This window comes from Podarcis tiliguerta (genome assembly GCF_965153285.1).
Source record: "Podarcis tiliguerta genome assembly, chromosome: 17".
Taxonomy (NCBI): domain Eukaryota; kingdom Metazoa; phylum Chordata; class Lepidosauria; order Squamata; family Lacertidae; genus Podarcis; species Podarcis tiliguerta.
The window spans coordinates 19,972,481-19,993,460 of NC_139550.1; the positions used below are offsets into that span (position 1 = coordinate 19,972,481).

The 20,980-nt window shown below is 39.8% G+C and overlaps 1 protein-coding gene across 12 annotated transcripts in view; it reads left to right on the forward strand.

Annotated features, from left to right (window-relative positions):
* Window positions 1–20,980, forward strand: part of PTPRD (protein tyrosine phosphatase receptor type D) — a 1,386,996-nt gene that overhangs the window by 1,127,146 nt on the left and 238,870 nt on the right. For all 12 annotated transcript variants that reach the window (XM_083419250.1, XM_083419244.1, XM_083419248.1 and 9 more), the window contains 2 exons: window positions 15,018–15,163; window positions 19,940–20,081. In XM_083419250.1, coding sequence (XP_083275376.1) covers window positions 15,018–15,163; window positions 19,940–20,081 — 288 coding nt within the window. The remainder of the gene's footprint in view (window positions 1–15,017; window positions 15,164–19,939; window positions 20,082–20,980) is intronic.

Here is a 20,980-nt window from a genome sequence, read left to right on the forward strand (position 1 = left end):
CCCTTTAGATATTTGAAGATTGCTATCATATCTGCTCTCAGCCTCCTCTTAATGCAGGCTAAACATTCCCAACTCGCTCAACCATTCCTCATAAGGCTTGGTTTCCAGACCCTTGGTTGTCTGGCTCATTCTCTGTCACACACATTCCAGCTTGTCAATACCCTTCTTGAATTGTGTCACCCAGAACAGGACACAGTATTCCAGGTGTGGTCTGACCCAGGCAGAACAGAGTGGTATTATGATGTCCCTTGATCTGGACGCTGTACTTCTGTTGATGCAGTCAAGTATTGCATTAGCTTTTTCTTTCTGCTTCATCACATTGTTAACCCATGTTAAGCTTTTGGTCCACTAAAACCCTAGATCCTTTTCACATGTACTACTGGCAAGCCAGGAGTCCCACATTTTAGATATGTGAAGCTGGGAAGTGTATGTCCTAGGCATCCTCAGCCAAAGAAAGCACACATCTTACAGTTAATTCTTTATTGACAGAGGTATGCACTCACAGCAATTCTCACGATGCCCCAGAAACCCATGCACACTCGCTTCTAGCCTCTGTGCCTTGTGGACCAGTTGCAGCAGCAGAGGAACCATGCTCCCCACCCCACCCCCCAAGCTTATGTACCATTATCTGACAGGGTGTGTGTCTGCAACCTGCGGTTTCTCCTACATGGAGACTGTTGCTACTCTTCCCTCTTGTTCTAGGAGACAGAAGAATGGGGGATGTCAGGGATTTGACTGGCCTGTCCCTCTTCAGAGCAGCCTCTTCCTCCAACACATCCTGCGTGTTCATCTCCATCCCTGATGGTCTTTCCCCTGCTCTCGTGGGTGAACTAAACCCCATAAATCGCTGCCCCCCTCTCCTGGGTCAATCCCCATGCCACCTGCCTCTGCCACATCACTAAGGAGAGCCCCGCCAGACCTCGCCAGTGTAGGATGTTACATTTGTCCCTATTGAAATTCATTTTGTTAGTTTGGGCCCCCGTCCAATCTCCAGTCTGTTAAAATAAATCTGTCTTCTGCAGCATTAGCTACCCCTTCCTGTTTGGTGTCACCTGCAGATTTGATTATCATCCCCTCAGTTCCTTCATCCAAGTTGTTTATAAAGATGTTGAACAACAACAGGCCCAGGACAGAACCCTGCAGCACCCCACTTGCCACTTCAGCCATGAAATGAGGTGTGAGGGTATTTCTTTGAGCTAAAGGAAGCAACCTGTCTCTTTCCCTTAAACCAGAGGTAGCCAACATGCATATACTTTAGACTACAACTTGCTTCAGCCCCAGCCAGCATGACCACTGGTGGGGGGTGATAAGAGCTGTTGTCCACAACATCTAGAGGGCACCATTTTGGCTGCCCATACCTTGAACATACAATTGCCCCTTGGCCCAGGACATGTGTTGCTTGTTCTCACCTTTAGCGTTTGGAAAAGATTGGAAAGGTTATTTCAATGCCATCATTTTATTTTATTTTTGCAAGGGACTCTAATCCTCTATTACCCTGATTAATGTCTCTTCCACCTACATCTTGGGCCTGAAGGGTGACAAACAGATTATGCTTGGTATTGGACCAAGTGTGTAATTTCTAATCATTGTTAAAATGATGCATTTGCATTTAAAGGGCCTCACTAGATCAGATCAGAGAACATAGAGTTATGTTTGGTGACCATTCAGATCCTCGGAGAACCTTGCAAGAAGAGTACGAAAGTTGACACCCTACCTGTTGTGATCTTAACATTGGAAGCCTTCAATCTTGAAGGTTCCATGCAGGGATAGCAAATAGTTACCTATCTTCCGTGAATTTGTATGACACTTATTAAAGTCACCTGTGCTAATTGCCTTCATCAGCACATTTTGAGGGCATGAATTCCATGCCGATCATTTGTTGCTTGCTATTTGCCTACTAGTTTGTTTCTATGTCATAATTCGTGTTTAACATAAATCACGCTAACACCCTCCCGACTGCTTACATCGAATAGAAACATTATGCGATTTAAAGGATTAGTTTTCATAGTTATATGCCATAATGTTCATGGGGATATAAATATCTACCACTTCAGAAGATAACTTCATATGTAGTGCGGATAAACTACTGCACATCTGAGGGCAAATTGGGGCATCAACCATTTGGTTTGCCAGCTCAACTGTGGATTTTACTAAGTCTTAGCCAACTAGGGCATGTCAATCTTTCTGTCACTAAACTTCAATTTGAATGCTAGCTATGAAATTTAATCTCCTCAAAATCATTGGAGAAATTCTGTTACTCCACTAAGCATCTTGATTCATAACAAGAGTTGTCATAAGCAGCAGAATAACAACGATAAGGCAGCGGTTGTGGAGTTGACTGCCTTGACATGGTCTCTACTGTAAAAGTAAACCTAGCAAAATACTAAGTCATCACCTCCTATTAATTTAACTGTTAAATCTGGAAAAAATGTTTATTGGAAAGTGAATAAAAATTATTTATAAAAAAAATTAAAAAAAAAATAATTTAACTGCATCAGGATATGAAACACATGATACATAATTCTGATACTTTAATATTAAGACTTTTCTGAATGATATGTGCAAAGGTAGTCATTGAACAATTTCAGCTGGATTTTTAAAAAGGTATGTAACAACAATATATCTTGTCTCTTCTCTCCCTCCTATTCTGGCTCATGAAGAATCAATAATCAAGAGCATTTCTGCCATGTGAGCCTGTTAATGCCTTATCTCAGGTATCTTCAAGTCAGATATTAGGTGGGTGGTTGCTAGAGAGGGCCTTTTTTGTGGTGTTGCCCTTGTCTTTCAGGAATGTTTGCTCAATGTCTTCACTTTTATCATGTAGTTGCCAGGTGGAAACTGTTTTGTTTTCTTAGGCTCTCGGTTAGTGGCACCATGTTATCTTACATTAATGATGGCTAGTACCATTTTTGGTTTTACGTTTGTCATTCATTTTATATTTGAGTTGAATTAAATTACATTGCTGTTTAATAGATTGTTGCACACTTTTGGTGCAGTATGTGGAAGTGAGCAGTGCAAGTGTTTCATCTAAAACAAATAAAATTGTTTCTATATGAGTAATCCAGTTCTGAGTGTGAGACATATTGTCTATTGTCTCAATCTGAGCCATGGGTGTGACTGAGGGCCTCCTTTCCCCTCTCCCCTCTCCAATTTGATATTTGGCAGGATACGGACTTCCAGTAATATGATGCAGATTGCTAAAAAAAACAGGTAGATAAGCAGCAATCCTGAAATGGTTTTAAAGGTGGTTGTTTTTTAACTGAAATATAAATACTTTAGTGGTGTTTATGGTGAAGATGGTCCCTCCACACAACCGCCCCCCAAGAAAGAATTGTATAAATTGTTTGATTTATATTGGGTTCCTTATCTAGCAACAACACTAGGCCTCATCCTAGCTCATAAAAAATGCTCAGAAGTTGCTGGTCTCTTTTCTCTGAATCATGAAAAGCAGGGAAGAAATTGCTTCCCTTTCATATTTTCCTATCAGAAATCCACCCCACATGAATGGAAAAAATCAGCATCATGGTGCATTTAGATAACTACAAATTGATTTAGTTAACAGTAGTCACCTTTACATGGTAGCTGAAATTTTGTAACAGCTACCTGGATTTTAGTTTTGAAATAAGATTAGTTAAACACAGGTATTTTATTTTATTTTTAAACCACATCAGCAAAGGCATCACTAATAGGCAAAATAGTTCATAAATGTTCAAAGACTAATTGAAACTTAACCCTGTGTGCTCTCCCTTTCCTCTTAGTGGGAAAATTCCACTGAAAAAGAAAAAGATCTTGTTTGGTATTTTAAGACCCGTTGCTTCTATCTTACAGCAGCTTCAGATCTCTGTTACCAAATAATTCATATGCAGTCAGCACACATTAAAATTTGAAAAAAGGAGTGGCAGAGGAAAAGAGAGGGAAAGAGAAAGCTTTGAAGCAGAATTTTCTTTCATTAAATTAGTGAATATGACAAGGTTATGTAATGTTCCAGAGGGATGAAGAGCTGCACGTCACTAACCTTTTAGATTCAAGAGGCTTTATCCTTTTCATTTGCTACTGGATGAAGGCTTAACACTGGATTAACTGGCAAGTTCCTTTTTTAATTCAGGTAGATAAAGCCCCTATCCAGATTTTATATATAATTATTTATCATATGCAACATAAAAATAAGCACTACACATGTACAGATAACCATATTTCTACTTCTGCATGTGTGTCATATGTGTATGCGTGTAGAGATTTACATACTGATTTTGTACATTTGCATATTGACCTGTCAAGATGATTCCTATTATCTTCTGTGACTGAGATACAGAAGAAGCACTACAGCTGGTCAAAGAATGGACCATTGTTAAAAGGGTCCATTGCCTTTAGTACAATATTGCTGCTGAATAGCATTTCCTTGCCAATATGCAACTCACTGTTTGAAAGCAATTATTAGAAATAAACGTGGATTTATTGCCAACTTTAGATCTGAACTTTGTACCTTTACACAGCCAGTTAGCATGTGATGATGTTGGTCTTTTGGAGGTAAAAAGCTTGACTTGCTAATTCAACTATTAGAAGCATAACAGCAGGCCAGTCAACTTTTTTCTGGCCAGGTGGTAACCACATGTTTCAGATAAAGGTAGCTCTGCTTTCTGAGATCCTTTTAGCTAGATATACTCCCTGTTTGCAAAGCTCCATCACAGAGTTATGCTCCTTCCACAAAGAGAGGTCACCATGGGCCTCAAACTGGTGAAAGGATCCAAGACCTTTCCCGCATTTTCAGGGACTTAAATTCCAAGTGAGACGCTTCAGAACCAGTTTAAGAGATAATTCAGCAACTCCTCACACTAATACAGCCGCTAATGGGATTATGCTAGGAATTGTAGTCCCAAAACATCTGGAGGGCCTAGTTTGGGGATGCCTGGATTATGCCATTGTACATATCCATCAAAAACCAAAATTTTTGATCTCAACTACTTAAAATGGGGGCCGGGAGAGATATCTTTTAGCTCAAGGGCATCATTGCCTCATAGGCAACATTTTGTTGGATGCACTGCAGCAGCAGGTGGGGCCAGATGTGAGAGTGGGCAGAGCCACAAATGTGACTTGTACCTTTGTATAGTTGGCTATATTCCAGTCACACAAAAGTCAAAGGCTTCATCTCACCATCCTGGCAAGCAAGATGCATTGTCAGAACGGAGGAAGGCCAAGTGCAGGCTGGTGAGAGATGCGGCCTGGGAAATAGGGATGTTTCATGGGGAGAGTCCAGAGGACTCCAGGCCACTCCCCCAGGCCTGAGGTATCTCTCCCTTGACTTAAAGTGCAATAGCCATGGAAGAACTTAAGTTGTTGTTGTTGTTTTGCAATAGCCTGTGTATCCAAATAGGTCATCATATAATCAACATAAATTACAGTGGTACCTTGGTTCTCAAACTTAATCCGTTCTGGAAGTTGGTTCCAAAACCAAAGCGTTCCACAACCAAGGCACACTTTCCCATAGAAAGTAATGCAAAATGGATTAATCCGTTCCAGATGTCTAAAAACAACCCCTAAGACATTTAACACAAATTTTACTATCTAACAAGACCATTGATCCAGAAAATGAAAAAAAATAAACAATGTACTGCAGTCACACAATCAGTAGCTGAACTGGGTTCCACGCAGTCACAAAAACAAAACAAAAAAGCCGCAAAAAACAAAAACGCAAAATAAATAGCAAAAACAGGCAGACCTCAGCGTAACACTCAAATGCTTCTGAAAAATGTTCCGCAAAACACTTACTTCCAGGTTTGCAGTGTTTGGGTTCCAAGTTGTTTGAGTACCAAGGCGTTTGAGAACCAAGGTACCACTGTATTTTAATGTTGTGATACAAATTTCTATGGGAAACAAAACAGTAAAAAATAATAATACTCTGTTGCATTTTCTATACATCGTACACCAGGAGCTATTGGGGGAACCTGATTTTCTTGATCCATTTTAATCGGACTTTACGTTCAATTGTTTCGGTTCAGGACAGCAATACATGAAGGGCTATTTCTACCCATACAAACTGCCCCAGACCCTGCAGTTGTCATCTGAGGCCCTTCTTCAAGCACCCCATCCATGAAAGGGTGGGACCACAAGAGTGGGCCTTTTCTGCACTGATTTGTTTTCTTCTATTTATTGCATTTCTGTACCGTTTTACACCTAAATGAATCTCAAAGCGTTTGCAAACAATCCTTATCAACAGCACCATCAAACATAATAGAACACCACAAATACAGCACAAATCATATAAAATAATTAACAAATCATTATTAAAATTCAATTACAATGTGTAAAACACTCTTAAAAGGTAAAGGGTCCCCTGACCATTAGGTCCAATTGTGACCGACTGTGGTTGCGGCGCTCATCTTGCTTTATTGGCCGAGGGAGCTGGCGTACAGCTTCCGGGTCATGTGGCCAGCATGACTAAGCCGCTTCTGGCGAACCAGAGCAGCGCACGGAAACGCCGTTTACCTTCCCGCCGGAGCGGTACCTATTTATCTACTTGCACTTTGACGTGCTTTTGATCTGCTAGGTTGGCAGGAGCAGGGACCGAGCAACAGGAGCTCACCCTATCATGGGGATTCAAACTGCCAACCTTCTGATCGGCAAGTCCTAGGCTCTGTGGTTTAACCCACAGCGCCACCCGTGTCCCTTATTAAAACACTATTAGGAAAACTAAAAAAAAGAGCTAAGCAGCACAATTACAGCAAAAGACATATGATTAATGAATCAATACAGCATTTATAATCTATAAATCAACATTAACAACATTAACAAAATATCAACAGCAACAAGCGCTATTAAGCACTATTAAGTTCATACATACTCTTCATCCCCATGACTCATATACATTTGTCCATTTCTTGAAAAGACACACATTATATTGCCCTGGAAAATATAAAGCGACTAACAAATTCAATAAATAATCATCATGAAAATACTATTGAACAACATTAATTAGAAGAAGCATTAATTAGAGGCTCTTTTACATGTTTTCACAAAAGGTCTTTGTATGTGAGAGATCTTTTGTTTCCCAATTAAGCTATATAAACTGCAAATTAGTATGTGGGTGCAGGAATGCTGGTTGGCAAATGAATGCCTGCTGCTGCCTGGCTTAGTTTGGAATTTTTCCCATGTCCCTGGGTCAGAGATAACATGTGTCCCATTTTAAAAATATGCACAATCTCCAGCGAAATAAGTGTTTGTAATCTCTACAGAATGCTGTGTTGCACATCATGTCTTGTTGCTTGAACAAGATTTATGCAGTTGGGAAATGTAACACACCTATCCTGCTTTCGGTTACTTATCAGGCTGTTTGTCACCAAATTGCAATTTCCGGAACAAAATATTCTACATTATCATTATCACCCATGTATCACACTACATTTCTGAATACTAGAACAGAAGGGCTTTACAAAGTTTGGCTCACTTTATTAAGACTGAGGGAAGCGGCTGATTTTAGCTGGCTGGTAACATAAATGTCTTGTGTGAGAATATCTTGGTTTGCACAAGACAAGGCAAATAGGAATTGGAGATTTTCTTTGCAGCTTTAATTTGTTTCTGTGGAAACAGTGACATTGACACAGGACTGTTGAACAGTGTGACAGTCTACTCAAGGCTTATTTTATGAAAATCCCCTTTAGGAGTTGTTGATTTTTTTTTTTCAAAGAGACCTCAGCCATGCCTACATATTTGAGTTTGCAAATTTGTATAGCTATATTTTTTCCAGACATTTGGATTTGATGAAATCCTTGTCAGGCGTAAATGAATATAGTTGCTTTGAAGTTGGTGGAGTAAAGCTGATTTATACCAGCTAACATGATGAACTACAGTGTAATTCTCTTGTGTGTTCATAGAATGGCATAGGTACTATGATATCCCTTTAAAAAAAAAGCCCTGTATGTACTGAAGACTGTATTTACAGGAACACAGTTAAACATCTTGGGCAATCTGTATGGATAATTTAGAGCTGGTAATTACTTCATGTGGATAGGGATGCGTAGAATATGCCAGCATAATTTCACACTCTCCAATATTTCTCCAACGAAAATAGAATGCAATAAGAATAGAATAGAATAGAATAGAATAGAATAGAATAGAATAGAATAGAATAGAGCAGCGGTGGCCAACTTCCAAGAGACTGTGATCTACTCACAGAATTAAAAACTGCCAGTGATCTACCCCCATTTCATTTTTTAGAGCTTTTTTTAGGGAGAGCAAAAGACACATTTTTAGAGGGTTTGGGAGGCATAAGTTGCTTAGCTTGGGGGGGGGGCTGTAGTGTAAATGCGGAAGACAATTGTATTTTGAGGAGTTAGGTGGCATGTCCCTTTCCCTTTAACATCCCCAGTTTGAGTCTTGTGTTTCACACACCTGTCGGGAGTTTCTTGGGTTCTTCTGTGTTGCAAGTGCTGGCTGGATGCCCGGCTGCAGGTAGTGGGAGACTCTCAGCCGCTCTGTATTAATTCCATCTCAGGGTCCTAGGCTAATCATGAGTAATGCCAGGGGCACTGGATTACATCAAGGCAGGCTATAAAAGCCATAGGTGGGAGGGGGCCTGGAGAGCTTCTACCCAGATCAAAGGACCTGATGCTGGGAGACCGACGGTTGGGGTCTTTCTCCTGCTGCTCTACCTGGGGCTCCGGGCAGCTGAAGGGGAGATTGGGTAGCCCCTGATGGTTGTGTTTTATTTTATGCTTTGCGTGCCTGCTGTTTATTGGTTAATAAAACTGTTTTGGTTCCCCTTCCACCTCCTCATTCCATTTGTCCTGATATCCTTGGAAAGAACTGCTGTATTTGGCAGCACAAGGGTGGTGCAACGTTTCTGCATTATTTTGGGGTCAGAGAAACAGCAACTCACCTAAGGATTGCTGGGGGGAAAACAGCCTTGGTTTGTAAACTCCATCTTCCATTCTCCAACAATGGAGGGTGGGGCGGGACGAGGGGCTGGGGCCAGAAGGGGCCCAGACCAAAACATCATAGGGATCAACCAGTAGATTGTGATCGACCTGTTGAATATCCCTGGAATACAGTAACAACAATTTTATTATTTATATTCTGCCCATCTGACAGGGTTGCCCCAGCCACTATGGGCAGCTTTATACACACACACACACACACACACACAAACACACACACACACACAATAAAACATTAAGCATTGAAAACTTCCCTATACAGGGCTGCCTTCAGATGTCTTCTAAAGGTTGTATAGTTACTTATCTCCTTGGCTTGGGAGTCACATAACTCCTTACCCTTCTGATATTGGTCCATAAAATAGGGACATTCTGGGATCAAGTCAGTAGCCAAGATGGCTTCTGTAAATTCAGGACTGTCCCTGGAAAATAGAGGCATTTGGAGGGTTTGTAATTTGTGGCCCACCAAGGCTAGCAGAGATGACCAGCCAAATATACTTTGCAAGGTGCTGGACAAGGAAAGTAATTATGTACACTTATTTTTGTAGCACACTACTAATGGATATCCCAGTAAAGAAAATATTTTGAAGAACATGCTTAAGGGCCTTTAACATCCTAAGCATGTGTTTATTTGCATAGCAAATCTTAGGATCAAAGTAAAGGTTTGTTGGTAGAATTATCGCTAATGCCATCCCACATGGAGTATACCATTGTATGTAACAATTTCTTAGCTTTGAAATACTATGACTGACAGTTTATAACCCTCAGGAAAAGACCAGAAGCTTTGTTTGGGAGTTTGCTTAAAAGATTTCATGAAATCATAGCTCACTTGCGTGCCCTTTTAGAAATAAAAGCTAATTAACTTCTTGCACAAGCCAATTTGCAGGTACATTGTAAGCACAGGTTAGAATTAAGGAGCAGTAATTGCTTATAATGATGATCAGCATAACTGATGTGATAAATTATGATTAATGAGTAAATTAGCAGTGAATGCTGTAAATGAGTCTGCTATGAAAATTATTTTAAAAAGAAACGAAGGGCAACCAGATCCATCAAGTGAGCTGCATATGTTTAATAGTTTGTCTTGGAGAAAATATAAAAACTAGGATAATTGATAATGATTTTATGTAATACTGTATGCATGTGACAATCAAACGGTCATTGTCGCTGTTAACAATATAGGTATTGCTATTATTTACTTACAACGCAATAAAAATGCACAAAAATAATAAGGTCTGTCAATATATAGGCATATCAATGACTTTAAAAACACCACTTATTCATGATCTAAGTTTTATTGATGCCTATCCCTTCTTCATAACGGGACTGATACAATCATGTCCTACTCTGAACCACTAGTTCAGCAAGTGTGTGCCCACAATCTTCTTGGTTCTGTGTGCAGGATATATTTACCTCCACATCTTCCTTCAGAGTGCATTTGTCTGCGGAACAAGAACTGATACTGTAGGATAGGACTAAAAGCATGACCCTCCTCCAAGGGTTATGGTCCCTGATACCTCAAGGACAGACTCTTCCCATATATGCACCAACCCGGACTCTGTGTTCATCAACTGAGGCCCTTATTCATGTTCTTTTTGTTTTAACTATTTGTTTGTGCTTTTATCTTGTATTTTTATCTCGTGAACCACCCTGAGATCTTGTGATGAAGGGCGGTATAGACAGCTAATAAATAAATTAACACTACAAATACAATAGTGTCATGTATGTGAGTAATGCATTAACAGCGCTCACACTTTTCAGTTACCCCTGGGCTGGTTCTAAGTACTTGTGATGAACTCCTACAGTGCCAAGCATTACACAGCAACTCAGTCTTGCCCTTTCCATAATACACAACTCACTAAATGTGTTTCTGTAGATTGAACGTATTGCTCTCGGCTGTACTTGAGGGATGATTCCAACAGGTTCCACACAGAAAACTCTTATGTCCCTGTGGAGACGGCAGTACCGAATTGGTGGTGCATGCCCTTCTGGCTTGCACTCTTTATAAAGGCTTGAGGAATGAGATTAACACTCCTCTTTTATTGTCCATTCCGGGTCACCCAACCACTGCCACAGTGTCCTTTCTCTTGGCAGATCAAGATGAGCAGGTGACAGCAAAGGTTGCAAGGTTTTTAGCTGGGGCAATCAGAATAAGATCCATTATTTGACTATTGATTCAAAACCCTAAAATGTATTTTATATGATTGACTTTTTATTTATATTCTTTGTATATTATATTGTTGTTTTATTGCTATGGCCAATGGCTGATGCAAATAAAGATTCATTTTTTTAATGAATAAAATTATCTGTGGGTTGCCATCTATTAGTCCAAAAACTGGTGCAGTCCATTAGTTAGTATGAAGTGTCAGCTGGGAAGAGACTAAATCAAGTGATGATTCTGCTCTGTGACCTAGACAGGTCATTGTTTGTCAGCCTCCAACCTTAGTTCTGTATGATGGGAATAGCAATGACCTACCTTTCAGGTTTTTTATTATAATAATAAATGTCATATTGACCAATGTTATATGTTAAATGAATGAATGGATTTAAAAATGCCTTTGTTGTGTGTTTGGTAGTAGACGTGCATATTATGACATCCACAAGTCTGTATTAAATCAGACAAACAAGGACAGTGTTTGCCATTTTCACTGAACTTTACTTGTTCATTATCTCTCCCAGCTGGATGTTCAACCTGGTCAACTCAGGGGCATATGCTGTGTGACTAATTTACTGGAAGCAACTTCTGTCTCGTTTTGTTCAGCGGAATATATTGTATTGGAATTTTCCCACGCAGATATGAAACTTTGCTTAATGAACTATGCCAATGAGCGATTTTGTTGGACTTTGCACTTCGGTGTTCAAAGAAGGTTAAATATGTGTGCCAATTTTTCAGTTGGTGCTGCTCTCATGCTAATCAGCAGAATGGTGCTATAGAGTGCCATTAATAGTCTTGGTGGCTGAATGTCCAGAAATTATCACCATTTCCTACCACAATAATCTGTATTCGACATGATTAACAACCTACATAAATAAGAGGGTGATGCATTAATATATGAGTTGGAGACTATTGACTTGATAGTAATGTGATAGCTTTTATTAGACCATTCCGTTTGTGAAGGAATGTGCATACCTTAACTTTCAAAGAATTCTGACAAGCCAATTTGGAAGGTAGCTCATATAGACAAAAGAAAATGATAATCTGGCAGTATAAACTAGTTGCATTTTCTATCAGTAATAGATTATGCAAATGGTTTATTGGTGTTAACGTTAAAAAGCATATAAATAAAGGAAGTTTTACTTTGTCTGCTTTGTCAGTTGTCCTTGGTAATTTATTTTCACCAACAGTTGAATAGCAACATTTAGAAACAAACTAATAAACATTGGGTGATTCTGAACACTAGTTGGGTAACACCTATTAAGGCCAACAGTTTTCAGCAACTCAATCATCCTGTAGTTTTTATTCATTCTTTTTTGCAGTTTTCTTTAAGCAGAACGAATATTAATTTGTTAATGGAAGTCTTAGGAACGTGTATGTTTCTAAAGCATGTAGATTCTTGATAGCCACGAATCCTTTGGACCATTGAGGAAGCTAACTCAGAAGACTTCAAAGGCTCTGTACTGGGTTCACTGAACCTTTCACTGCCTCTCTCTCTCTCTCTCTTGGAAAAAAAGGGGGATTTTGAAAGGCTGACCAGTTCTGCAACAGAAAAGACTGCAGCAGTTGTCTTCAAGGACTCGTCAGCACATACATCTGCATGCCCTAGTTAGATATCAGTGCATCAGTCTTTTTGTCAGAGGGCATATTTGGCCTCAGGGTTAACCAAGAGCTTCAGTTAACTCAGGTTCCAATCACTGGATTTTTTACTCACAGATCTCATTAAATTATTAAACATCTTGGACGATTTCCTGCTCATAGCCTTCCATGAAACTGTATATTCAATCACAGGAACAAAATACTTTTTAGTGCTCAGAGTAAGGGGGAATGATCCCCCTTCTTGCTATATCTCAAAGATAATGGATTGTACTGTTTTCTATTTCATTCTCGCTCCCTCTACCAGCTTTTGTTTGATTGACGGTGGGGCGTCTATCCCTCTCTCCCCGTTTCTTGTACTCTCTATGGTAGCTTGTGGGGGTGAGAGCGAGAGAGAGGTGTGTTAAATCACATTTTGGAGCCATACCAATGAATAAGCATTTTACCTTTTAATCCTTTGTGAAGGCAGGTCTTCGTGAGAGTTTCCATTTGGAACATCAACCTTCTTGGCATATTAGGTGTAATGAAACAGAAGGCTGTAACAGAGAACAAAATACATGGGAATCCTAGAGCTACTACTTTTGAGCTGCCCAAGGATTGCCCATCATTTACATTGCAGATGCTGTAGATCTTAGACACATGCATCTGAAACCATCAGGGAAGGCAGTTTTGGCAAGTGGTCTTTATTATGAATTTTCAGGACCATCAGACACCTGCTAGATGCAAGCATGCATAATGGCTAGGCCTTCGGTTGGATATCATATGGATTCTACTGCCTCTTACGTGCTTTGTTCTGTTCTTCATCTGTAGACACTCTTATCAGTACTTCCACCTTGCCTCCCAGTTTTCTTTTTTCACTATGTTTGGTCAGTCATGGGCAAAACTATTGAGAATTATATTCATTGAACAGTTCTGTTCTTACCTGGTTGGGCAGCTTGTGACCGTAGGGCCATATGTGAGCCCCCAACTGTTTTCAAAAGCTCCCTGCGAGTGGATTGTGTCAGACCACTGACAAGAATTATAGGTGGAGGTGAGAGATATGGGTGTGTCCAGTGCCAGATTTACGTATAAGCTAAACAAGCTATAGCTTAGTGCCCCATTCTCTTGGGGCCCCAAATTTTTTTAAAGGAAAAATATTAATATTAATATACTTCTTCTTAATTGTATTTCAGTTCAACAATTACTTTGATAAGATACATAATTTGGTATGTGCAAATGGCTTTATATACTTATTAAGTCCATAAATTACCATATAGCAGATATTCAACACAAAATACAGCGACAATTTGTTGTTGACAAAGGACAGCTGGACATATAAAGGGCCCCATTACCTTCAGTAGCTTAGGGCCTCATCAAACCTAAATTTGGCTCTGGTGTGTCAGGGGGTAGGGAATGGCAGTGCAATGCAACTCCTAACAGATACCCTTAAGGAAATGTGGCCCTAGACAGAAAAACATGTCCCTTGCTTCAACAATACATATGTAAATGCATACTTATTTTAAAGAGGAAGATATAACCTTTAGGCTTTGTACTCTGTTTATGAACACATATTGTTTTCATAATAGCTTCTACTGGTGTCTTTGTACATGCAAAAGCATGCTGTAATTTGGATATGAGAAGGCTTTGGTGATTAAAATAGCTCTACAGTCTATTTTGTATAGAAAAGACATTTGAATTCTTATAAAATTTAAAATGTTACAATGGTGAAATAAATACATCTTCTTCTTATATATTTGCTCTTTTCCTTGTTTCCTGCATAGAAGAAACTCAAGTGTAGGAATGCTTTACGTCTGTAAAAATCATACGGTGTGCTGATTTTACATTTGTGTAAATTTCCAACTATACATGCACAATTGGACACAGGATCCTAGTTCATGTACATTGTTGTTGTTGTTTAGTCATGTCCGACTCTTCGTGACCCCATGGACCAGAGCACGCCTTAAGGAAGGGGAACCCATGGTCCTATAAATATTGTTAGATTCCGTCTCCCTTTTGGCATGGCTAAAGGGAAGGTTTATGGTCAGGGCTAATGGGAGATGTAGTCCAACAACATCTGCAGGACACCTGGTTCCCACCCCAATGTACACTGTATATGAGATGATCACATGCAGTGATCTGCATGCACACAGCATGTTAATTCCTACCTGTCAGTGCCTTCTGTGCAGGAATATTTTAATGTATCCAGCTCCATGCCAGCTTTAATTTCCCTTGCTTTAAGGGTTAATATTGTTTTTAGAGAAACAACAGATTTCTGTTTTAGTTCTTTTGACAGCTTGACACGCTCTTTTGGATATTTCTTGCTTAGATTTATTTTGCTGTTTTTTCTTTTTCTTTTTTAGCACCACCAAAGTTTACAAGAACACCCGTTGACCAGATAGGAGTCTCTGGGGGAGTCGCATCATTCATCTGCCAAGCTACGGGAGACCCTAGACCTAAGATTGTCTGGAACAAAAAGGGCAAGAAAGTCAGCAATCAGAGATTTGAGGTATTAGGTCCATTGTTCTGTTCCTCTGAAAAACATTTACTTTAATATCGCCTGATTATTCCCTATTGCTTTTGAACAGTTATATTGATGCTTACATTGGTGTACCAGAACAGAAAAACAACAACACCCCCCCCCCCCATTTTAGGATCTCTCCCTAAAGAGAAATTCCAGTTCAGTTTATAACAGTTCTCCACATAACCTCTGACCAGACTGAGAGTGAGATGTGCTATGAATTTATTTATTTTTTAATCCCTACTCTGCATTCTTCTTTTGTATTCCGCTTGCTTGGGTTGGCTATGCTGTGCTTCTCAATGACCTGTGGGGTAGAAGGCAGAAATCCAGTTCCCAATGTCATCTGTGGTGGATTTTGCTGAAGAGTTAGAAGTATGATTTTGGGAAAACACTGGAAAAAATATTCAAGTCAGGTTAAGAACTCAGAAGGGTAGTGGATAATGTAACGGGTTTATGAACAGCAGTGGGAATCAGCATCACAGAAGCAATACAATCACAATGTTAGTAATAGTGTGCCAATTTGAGGTTGGCATTGTGGTTCTCTTCTTCAGCTTTGCCTTCCCACCCCATGCATGGTACACTGTGCCCCTAAGCCCCTTGCTGCTGCTGATCCCCTTCCATCGTATGTGAGATGGCACGGCTGCATGTACGCTAATGGCCTGCATATTGGTCCAGCATACTCAGATTTTACGTTTAGTATCAGTATTTGGAAAGTTCTTTGTTGTTTACAGGTTGGTAGGAGGAAATGAATACACAAACAATAATGTGGACAAAAGCAATCATAAATCATAAATAGAAGCATGGTAGGGATGCAGGTGGCGCTGTGGGTTAAACCACAGAGCCTAGAGCTTGCTGAACAGAAGGTCGGCGGTTCAAATCCCCACGATGGGGTGAGCTCCTGTTGCTCGGTCCCTGCTCCTGCCAACCTAGCAGTTCGAAAGCACATCAAAGTACAAGTAGATAAATAAGTACTGCTCCGGCGGGAAGGTAAACGGCGTTTCTGTGCGCTGCTCTGGTTCTCCATAAGGGGCTTAATCATGCTGGCCACATGACCCGGAAGCTGTACGCCGGCTCCCTCGACCAATAAAGCAAGATGAGCACCGCAACCCCAGAGTCGGCCACGACTGGACATAATGGTCAGGGGTCCCTTTACCTTTACTAGATAGTAGTTATAGCATCTTAAGAACATAGTGAGATCCTGCTGAGATCAGGTGAGTGGCTTATTTAGTCCAGCATCTTGTTCTCACAGCCAACTGGATGCCTATTGGAAACCTGAAAGCAGGACCACCACAACACCCTTGCTCCTGTTGTTTCTACCAACCAGAATTCAGAAGTATACTGCCTCTGCCATTAATAGGAGGACCATTTTCATTATTGGTAGTCATTGATAGCCTTATCTTCCATGGGTTTTCGAATCCTTTTATCCTCTCCAAGCCATCAAAGTTGGTGGCCATCATGGCCTCTTGTGGGGTTGAATCATATTGTTTAAACTATATGATATGGTTTATCATATTCCTGGTCAATATCGCAGCCTAATGCTGCATAAGAAACAAGTGAGGGATTATTGAATTATTGCTCCACATTGCTATAATTCTCTGCTCCCCTTTCTTCTCCCTCTTTGCTGACTTTAATGACATCATCCCAAAGGAAGCTCTTGTTGCAAATTTTCTTACATACATTGCTGAGAGGCACATTTCCCTCTCCTTGCACCCAAGCTTTAGATTCATCTGTAAATCACAAGTTTGGGTTTTAGTCCTGATTATTATTACTTTAAAGGAACAGAAAATACCTTTCTTTCTTTTAATTTTTTTTAATGGAAGTATATATGATATATCTGAATAAGTATTATCCACTGCTTTTCTTAAGTGTTTCTTTTAATCAGTTTCCCGAGATGAAAAAGAACTGAACCCCAACATTGAGAGCTGTGTGAAAGCTATCTGCTATCTGCTTCACACACTTTAATACTTGGTGGTTGTTGTTTCTGATCCTTGTGTTGTTAGAACTTCTGTAAGCAAACCAGGTTAGGAACAAATATGTTTGCTATATCATTTTAGTTTGCATTCATAACTGTTTTGGGCCAGTGTGTGTGGCAAAGAGCTGCAGTTGGCCTTCAGCCCTTCCCACTCCTCTGATCATAGACATGATGAATGTTCTATATACATGTTGACCTCAAATAATAATCTGGAGTTTTCACTGGTTGTTACAAGGCTCAAATGGTATAGAATTGTTGAGGCAAAGCACATGAACTTACGTGTTGTTGGTTTTGGGGTCACATCATTCCTGGTAATTAGAGGTTCTGGCTGGGGCTAATGGAAGTTGTAGTTGTAGTCCAACAACAGATGGAGGACACCACACTGACTACCTTGGATACGTGTGCTTCACAATATCAACAGATTCAGAATGTGGTAATACATATTCAATGGGAGTGGTTAAGCAAGAACTTAATTACTCACTTCTATGTCAGGAGTCCTACTCACACCAACCAAATTGTTGGGTTCCAGAGCTTGTTGGAGCAAATTGCATGTTTGGAGCTATCCATGGTGCTGTAATTGCAGTATGATCCTGCCTGCCTTACTAAGCATTTGTTGTGCCCTGGGCAGCATATAATGCTTTATTATATCGCAGCATATAATGCTTTATTAGTCCTAGTTGATATATAGCACAACATTAGTCTAGGAAAATATAGATCTAGAAGTATAACTCTGCAAAATATTTAACAGTTTGTTTATATTGTTTTTGCTATGTTTTTATTACAACCCCAACGCACAATAATAGGAGTAAGGTGAAGAAGAGATTTTTCTCCTTCCTTACCTCCCATCTTGTAACCCACAATCTACCTATGCTTCCTTGCCTATTCGAGAAAATATCTGAACATTTTAGCTGCTTTCTGTGGGAGGCTGCATGTTCCCCAAGATTAATTCACATACACCACAGACATATAAACTATGCAGGGATTGTGTGAAACAGGGAACTCGACAAGTATTATATGAAGAAGTGAAGTGTACATGATCTGTGAGTCAAACTCTTTCCTTCCCATGATCCTTTAAGTATTGAAGTGCCTCTTGTATTAGGCTTCAGTGGCTGTTCAATTTCTAATTTCCAATTTTTACAAATGCAGATCAAAGTCTAGGGAAGAATGCATTTTTTTTCCAGTAAACTGAAACGTATATGAAAGGCTAAAAAAGATATCATCCATTATTTATTACCCCAGGAGAGTTTAAATTGACTCTTTTGAACAGGCTTTTAGCACACATTTGTTTAAGTTTGGATGGATTCCCCTTCCATCTTGAGTGAATTTCAGGGCAGGGGCAAACTTGCCATTTATCCTAGTTTTCTAGAAGTTAGGAACAGGGAATATGGCTCTATCTGTGTTTGTTTAAAAGGTGGCAAGAGAATCCAGCAAATTCCCTGAAATCTCCATGGAGTTAAACTATCCTTATTCAACCACTGCTGTTGCAGCCCTGCATATGGGAGTAGTAAGGGGATTCCTGCCTCCCATCCACCAGTGCTTGCAAATTTCAACAGGTGTTAGTGAACTGAGCTAGGTTCATGGTCCTTATATTAATTTACAAAACTCTGAACGCCGTAGGTCTAGGATGCCTTAGGGACCACCTTGGCTCTTATATCCCAGCTCAGTCACTGAGATCATTGGTTGGAGCATTGCTGGTTGTCTCCTGAGTTGGTGAGCACATTTGACTTCAACATAAAACCAAGCTTTCAGCGTTAGCTCACTCCCATTGAAAACGCTTCCAGCAGAGCATTGTATACAGGCACTTTCTGTATGGACTTAAAAGCATTTGCTGAAACCTCTCTTTTTTCCCCACCAGGCTTATGTAGAAAATTAAGAAAACATGCTACTTAATAGATACCTGGTGATCTGTGTATTGTTTTGCGTTGTTCTTACTACATTTTACTTTTTCTAAACTTCTTTGACTTTTTAATGAAATTGAAGTATACAGTTATTTTACAAACAAACTAAACAAGCACTTTTAAAAGCACTGGGCAATTATTGCACGGCCAATAAGGTTGAGGTCATGAAAGAACTTGTTGATGTGGTCTTAGCTGAGCATTTGTTTCCCAGATTCAATTTTTCATCTGCCATGTGGTTGTAGTCAGTCACAGACCCAAAATACACCAGCATGCTCACAGTTTCACACCCTTTCAGTGTCCCTGGGTGAGGATGATCTGTAAAGGCATCCATTAATTCCTGCTTACCATTTTAAACATGAAATATATGTCTTCTGAGTGTTGGAGGCCTGGAATAGACTGTGGATCCTTTGCCACAAAAACAAACTCTCTGGGGAAGATGGCTGAGCTGGCCTTAGAGGTTGTGCTTTTTTTGTATTATAGCTGCCAGCCAACCCCATATGCATGTGAGTGACACAGATATTTTTTTACTGCAGTCATTTGGTCACGGTAACTATGAATGCCATGGCCATGGCTAGGTGATCTTCACATGGCTCACATCACTGCTCTTTTATGTCGCTTTCAAATTAATGACAATTTGGCCAGCCCACCACTAAAGAGTTTTATAGTGAGTTAAAATTTGAGAACTGCATTATCTTTTGCATTTTAGCCCCCTTACTTAGGGCCAAGAAATATGAGTGACTCTTAAATTTGCTCCTTTCCACTCGTATGAAATCAATCATTGATGTCCATGTTAGAGGAATTTAGACCAGTGAGATTATGTATTAAGTACCCAGGCTTAGTGGAGAGGCAGGTATTTGTAACAACACCTGTGACAGCTCCTGTTTCCTTCAATAGGTAATAGAGTTTGATGATGGATCTGGATCCGTTCTCAGAATACAACCGCTACGGACTCCACGAGATGAAGCTATTTATGAATGTGTTGCTTCCAACAGTGTTGGAGAAATAAGTGTGTCCACAAGACTCACTGTGTTACGTGGTAAGTGGCTTCCATATATTTATTATTTTAAAGATAGTTGTTTGCTTTTGTTTTTTTACAGATTGTAGGGAAATGTTTTAATGAGTTACAGTATTTATACTAGAAAATGGAAAAACCCTGATGTGTTTTTCACCTAGAAATTGTTCTCTTTGAGTTGACATAATGATTACATCACAATCAGTTGTGCCCTGTGCAGTTGCACGTAGTGAGTGCAGTTGGTGATATCTTCCTTCTCAGTGCCTGGGATTTGTCCCTACAATAGCTGTTGGTTTATCTCTTCTGTTTTATGGTGGACAGGTTGCTTTGTGTAATCTGGAGAGAAGCTATATTTGATGTACACTCGGTTGCTACTTTCATTTGATGTACTTTCGGTTGCTATTAATGTATAAATTGTTCTTTCTTCTCTCAGAAGAAACACTGAAGTTCAGACATAAAAAATAGGAGAATTTAAAACGAAGAAGGGAGCTATAGCTAAATTCACTCAACGGTTTTTGGATGAATTGGGTTTTCAAAGTGCTGCCCTTGGCATTTTATGCTGTGTGATAGGCATTTATATCAAAGGTAACCTAAGCAAGTTGACACTGACCTTGGCAAAACTATAGAAACAGAATTTATTTGCATAATGATGAGCTGTAGGTAGTTAAGCACTTTGGTGAACACAAACAATCTTTCTTTCAGCAATAGGAATGCTTGTCATCTTGTTCTGACTCATTGTATTTCTTGGTCAATCAGAGCTATCAAGGATGACTTTGAAATAACATTTTGTGCTCCGACCATATACTGTATGTGTTTTGCGTCATGATTCACAGGTGTCACTTATGTGAATCCACTAGTGACAGCTTCCTTGTGGTAAATGCCAGAAATCAGATGGCCTTTTATATCTGATTTCCAGCCTTTAA